We start from the raw sequence: 5,457 nt of genomic DNA, 5'->3' as shown, positions 1-5,457 counted from the left end.
GGGGGGGTGGGGGGGTGTTGCTCCGCAGCCCATCATCCCATGTGGGAATCGAACCGGCAACCTTGTTGTTAAGAGCACGTGCTTTAACCAACTAAGCCATCCGGCAGCCCATCGGCAGCTCAGCTCAAGTCGTTGTCTTCCATCTATTTTCAGAGGGCGCAGCTCACTGGCCCATGTGGGAATCGAACCGGCAACCTTGTTGTTCAGAGCACGCGCTCTAACCAACTGAGCCACCTGGTCACCCCTTGGAAATTATTCTTGCCATACAGATCTAATTTTATTTATTTTTTCCAAATACCTATATAGTTGTTAATAATACTGTTTTTTTGTTGTTGTTTACTAATGTCCTATTTTTGTTGTTTAAAGTTTATTGGGGTGACGTTAGCAAAGTTACATAGATTTAAGGTGTACAATATAATACTATTAATAAGACCACATTTTGCCCCAGGATTTCTAAATATGACCTTTATCATATCTAAGATTTCTATATATAGTTGGGTCTATTTCTGGAGTTTAAATTTTAATCCATTGGGCAATCTGTTTATATACTGGCACCACATAGTTCTAATTATAGAGGCTTTGTAATGTATAGAATTTAAAATCTGGTAAGGCTAGTCCCTCTTCTCAGCTTTTCATTATTTTCCTAGATGTTTTTGCATGTTTATTTTTTCATGTGAACTTTAATGTCAATTTGTGTAGCTCCATAAAAAAGTATTTTTACGGAGATTTTTGATGATATTGAGATGTACTAAGCAAGAACAAGGGATTTAAGTCTGTGTCTTTCAGGAATTATAGCTTTGTTTATAGAAGTGTTTTGAATATTGCTTGTTTATTCCTACATAGTTTACCATTTTCATGGCTTTTGAAAATAGGGTTTTATCATCCATTATTTCTTCTAATGAGTTGTATTTGTGGGTATGAAGGCTATTTTTGCATGTTAATTTTTATATCCTGCATCTTGCTCAGTTTTTTTATTGGGTTGGTTTTATTATTGATTCTCTTCGTTTTCCAGGCATATTCTCACAGCATCAGCAAATAGAGGTAGTTTGCTTCTTTTCTACTTCTTCTGCCTTTAATTGTGTTCTGTATTCCAATTGCATGGGCTGATCCTTCAACAGAATGTTAAATAACTGTGTTAATGGGTGGCTTGGCTTTGCTCCTGACTTTTGTGGGAATGCCTCTGGTGCTTCCTTATTGGGTAAGGTGCTGGCTTTAGCCCTGAGGTATGATATTTGAATTTTTAGATGAGTAATCTTTGGGCAATTTGATTTGAGGAATGGGAGGCAGATGGTCTCACCCTAAGCTCTAGATAGAAGATGGGAAATGAAATCTGTCAGGTAGTGGGGAGGAGGTGGGTTTCCTTTGCTCTTTCTCTTCCACCAACATCTCTCTCCTTGCCCTTCAAACACATATTGCTTTTCTGAGGACTCATAAACTCATTTTGGAGCGGGGGGAGCATGTCGTATTCTCCCACTCAGATGACACCCCCCTCCCCAGGATTAGGGGACAGGCAGCTCTCTTCTAAGAGAGCCCTGGAGTTACCTCCTGGTCTTCAGCACTTTTCACCTATTTCTGGAATCCCTCCCCCCACCCCCACCCCAGGATGCCCCATTCCTTTGTGATGATGGCTGCTTTTCTGTCTCCTCAGGTGCATGGCTACTCCCTAATCCCAAAGCCCAGAGGACACCTCCCTAAAGCTGTGGGGAGTGAGCCCGGCAAGGGAGGGCAGCTTGGAGCCCCCGTTGTGCCTCCCCGGCGGGGGCCAGGATGCTGAAGAAGCAGTCTGCAGGGCTTGTGCTGTGGGGCGCCATCCTCTTTGTGGCCTGGAATGTCCTGCTGCTCCTGTTCTTCTGGTCGCGCCCTGCCCCTGGCCGGCTGCCCTCAGACAGCGCTCTGGATGACGACCCTGCCGGGCTCACTCGTGAGGTGATCCGCTTGGCCCAGGACGCCGAGGTGGAGCTGGAGCGGCAGCGGGGGCTCTTGGAGCAGATCAAGGAGCACCATGCGAGGTGGAGCCAGGGGCGGAGGGTGCCCACTGCGGTCCCGCCTGTGCCGCCACGTGGGCCTGCGACCCCGCCGCCAGCTGTGATCCCCATCCTGGTCATCGCCTGTGACCGCAGCACTGTCCGGCGCTGCCTGGACAAGCTGCTGCATTATCGGCCCTCGGCTGAGCGCTTCCCTATCATCGTCAGCCAGGACTGCGGGCATGAGGAGACAGCTCAGGTCATCGCCTCCTATGGCAGCGCCATTACGCACATCCGACAGCCCGACCTGAGCACCATCGCGGTGCCGCCCGACCACCGCAAGTTCCAGGGTTACTACAAGATCGCGCGTCATTACCGCTGGGCGCTGGGTCAGGTCTTCCACAGGTTCAAGTTCCCCGCGGCCGTCGTGGTAGAGGACGACTTGGAGGTGGCCCCGGACTTCTTCGAGTACTTCCAGGCCACGTACCCGCTGCTGAGGGCAGACCCCTCCCTCTGGTGTGTGTCTGCCTGGAATGACAACGGCAAGGAGCAGATGGTGGACTCAAGCAAGCCTGAGCTGCTCTACCGCACTGACTTTTTCCCCGGCCTGGGCTGGCTGCTGTTGGCCGAGCTGTGGGCCGAGCTGGAGCCCAAGTGGCCCAAGGCCTTCTGGGACGACTGGATGCGGCGGCCTGAGCAGAGGCAGGGCCGGGCCTGCCTGCGGCCCGAGATCTCCAGAACGATGACCTTTGGCCGCAAGGGGGTGAGCCACGGGCAGTTCTTTGACCAGCATCTCAAGTTCATCAAGTTGAACCAGCACTTCGTTCCCTTCACCCAGCTGGACCTGTCGTACCTGCGGCGGGAAGTCTATGACAGGGACTTCCTTGCCCGCGTCTACGGCGCCCCCCTGCTGCAGGTGGAGAAAGTGAGGACCAGTGAGCGGAACGACCTGGGGGAGGTGCGGGTGCAATACACGAGCAGGGACAGCTTCAAAGCCTTTGCCAAGGCCCTGGGAGTCATGGACGACCTCAAGTCGGGGGTCCCCAGGGCTGGCTATAGGGGAGTCGTCAGCTTCCTGTTCCGAGGCCGCCGCGTGCACCTGGCGCCCCCGCAGACCTGGGATGGCTATGATCCTAGCTGGAATTAGCTGGCGCCTGCCTGCCCCTCCTGGGCTCCTTATTTGCCATGTCACGGGCTGAGATGGACGGCAGGTCCTGGGCTGCTTCATCCTCTCTGTTTCTTGGGTCCATTTATCTTTTGTTGTTTTCCTGTTTTGAGTGGTATTCGAGTGCAAGGTGAAGATTATTCTCCTATTCTCAAGGGAGGGTCAAATCAGGTGAACCTTTCTGGGATATGTTGGGGGGTATTAAGCAGGAAACCACTGTGTGGTAGGGAGAGGCTTGGGCTTGTTGGAGCCATGAACTTCCATGTGCCAGGCTTTCTCCTAGGGCATCTGCGGAGGGGTTGACAACTTCTGTTCGCTTGGCCAGGCCTCTTTTCCCTGTCCCGGCTCTTCCAGCCAGGGTATGAGCCCTTTTCCTGTACCTGTCCTACTTCCCTGCCTTCCCCCAATTGGAAGGAAAGTGGGCTATGTGAGAAAGGGACGTATTTGTGGCCAAAATGAGACTAACCAAAGGGGTTTTGTCATTAGGGTCTGGGTGGAGCTGTTAGGTTGTCAGGGTTCATGCCTCCCGCCCGTTTCTTCTTTTCCCTCTGTCCTTATCCCTGACCTCCCCACAGTTCTCTCCCTGCAGCCTAGCAATTCATGACTCTAAGATGAAAAGTTGAAGGGGAAAAGCAGGACCTCTCCTCAGCTCATCCCTGGCAATGGGGGGAAAGTTGGGGGCAGGGAAGCCTCAGTGTGCTGGGCACCCCTCCCTTTTCCTGCCTCAAAGAAACCGACTCTGCCCTGATCCTGTTTTCTAAAAACTGACCCCTTCTCTGTCACTCTAGGAGGGCTCTGTGCTGGCTTGGTGGAAGAGAGATTAATTAGCTCCTTGTGCCCCGTTTCACTTGGGGTTTGGTGCACAGGCTCCGCCCTGAGGCCTTGGCTTCTGGAGGCCCTCTCAGCGTGAGCTAGAGCAGCCAGGACAGCGTGGCCGGCCTGCCTCTGCTCTCCCCCGAACATCCCGTGGCTGCTCAGTTTAGGATGCAGGTGGCAGGTTGGAGAGCAATATGTGTGTTTTTGTTTCTTGCCCGACCTTAGTTCATGGAAGAAAGTTGAAGCTACAGAATTATTTTCAAAAATAAAAGGCTGAATTAATTGTCTGAAAAACTGTGTGTGTGTGTATGTGACCTGGAAGGGAAGGAAGGGGTAGAAAAAGAAGAAGGGTGGAGGAAGAAAGGGAAAGAGGAGAGAGGACTAACGGAAGGGGTGGACAGGCAGGAGGAAGTAGATCAGTTGAAGGAAGAAAAGCAGATGACCAGAAGAGGAGAGTGGGGAGAGGCCTGGTGTCAAGTAAAGGCCAGGCTTGAAGGTGGACAGGGTCCAAGACGACACTCCCCTACCGCCCGTCTCTGGAGGTGGGCTGTGGGGCCTCAGCGGGGTTGGGTTTGCAGAGCCAGAGGACAGGGTCAGTCTCTCAGAGTGGGTGCGGTATGAGGCGCCCTCTGCTGGCACAGGCAGCATTTCTGGGCCTCCTCCAGGACCTACTCCTAAGCTCCAGGATGCAGAGCTCATACCCCAGTAAGCTCTGGCAGTACCACTTAAGTGCCCTGGCCATGTCCTCAGTGAGAAAGCCTTTTACACTGCCACTCAGAAGGCAAACTGACAAACATTCCCTGAAACTATTTACCCATATCATGTGTAATGTATTCTGAGAGTATCTATTTGCCACCATTTTTTTTTTTAAATGCTGCTTGAGACCTACCAACTTGATTTAATTAGTGCGTTTGAAAACCCCAGACTAGGTGACTGTTGACAGAAACCATTCCAGAGCTTCACACCAGATGGGTCAGCTGTCGAGGAGGCTTGGGATCACCTGGTCACTGAGGGAACAGCTCCGGCCTTCGGGGCCCAAGAGTTCCAAGAGTGTGCTAAGGGAACCAGCCTCAGACATTCATTGTAACCTTAGTTTTCTGTAGAGCTAGTTTTGTCTTCCCACATGCTCCTAAGTGGATTATTTAACCCTGTTTTGGGTTAGGGACGTGGTCATTATCCGTGATTTGTGGATAGGGAAAGGGGCCAGTGAGGCGCTGGGTCCCGCCTGACACAATCAGGCCAGCAGTACTTCAGCTGCCAAGTTCCATTTTCTTAGCGGATCTCTATATAACACCTGCTTACCAAGTGCATTGTTCTGGGTGATCCACGATCAATATTAACTCATTTAATCCTCAAAGCAATTGGGGGTAGTAAGTTTTGCTCCTGTTTTACAGGTGAGGACACTGACATGGAGGTTCCCTTACCCAAGGTCACACACCTGGTTGTGTTGGAGCAGCGATTTGAATGGAACCCATGCTGTTAACCACTACCTTATGCTGGACTGACTGTTCC

At 51.5% G+C, this 5,457-nt stretch overlaps 1 protein-coding gene across 3 annotated transcripts in view; it reads left to right on the top strand.

The window, feature by feature from the left end:
* Positions 1-4,239, top strand: part of MGAT1 (alpha-1,3-mannosyl-glycoprotein 2-beta-N-acetylglucosaminyltransferase) — a 21,465-nt gene extending 17,226 nt beyond the window's left edge. For all 3 annotated transcript variants that reach the window (XM_019661430.1, XM_019661432.1, XM_019661431.1), the window contains one exon: positions 1,649-4,239. In XM_019661430.1, coding sequence (XP_019516975.1) covers positions 1,768-3,111 — 1,344 coding nt within the window. In that variant the 5' untranslated portion in view covers positions 1,649-1,767 and the 3' untranslated portion in view covers positions 3,112-4,239. The remainder of the gene's footprint in view (positions 1-1,648) is intronic.
* Positions 4,240-5,457: the final 1,218 nt, after the last annotated feature.

This window comes from Hipposideros armiger, unplaced genomic scaffold, assembly GCF_001890085.2.
Source record: "Hipposideros armiger isolate ML-2016 unplaced genomic scaffold, ASM189008v1 scaffold_347, whole genome shotgun sequence".
NCBI lineage: Eukaryota > Metazoa > Chordata > Mammalia > Chiroptera > Hipposideridae > Hipposideros > Hipposideros armiger.
Note: the sequence above shows the minus strand (reverse complement) of the source record. Positions and strands in the feature narration are given on the sequence as shown.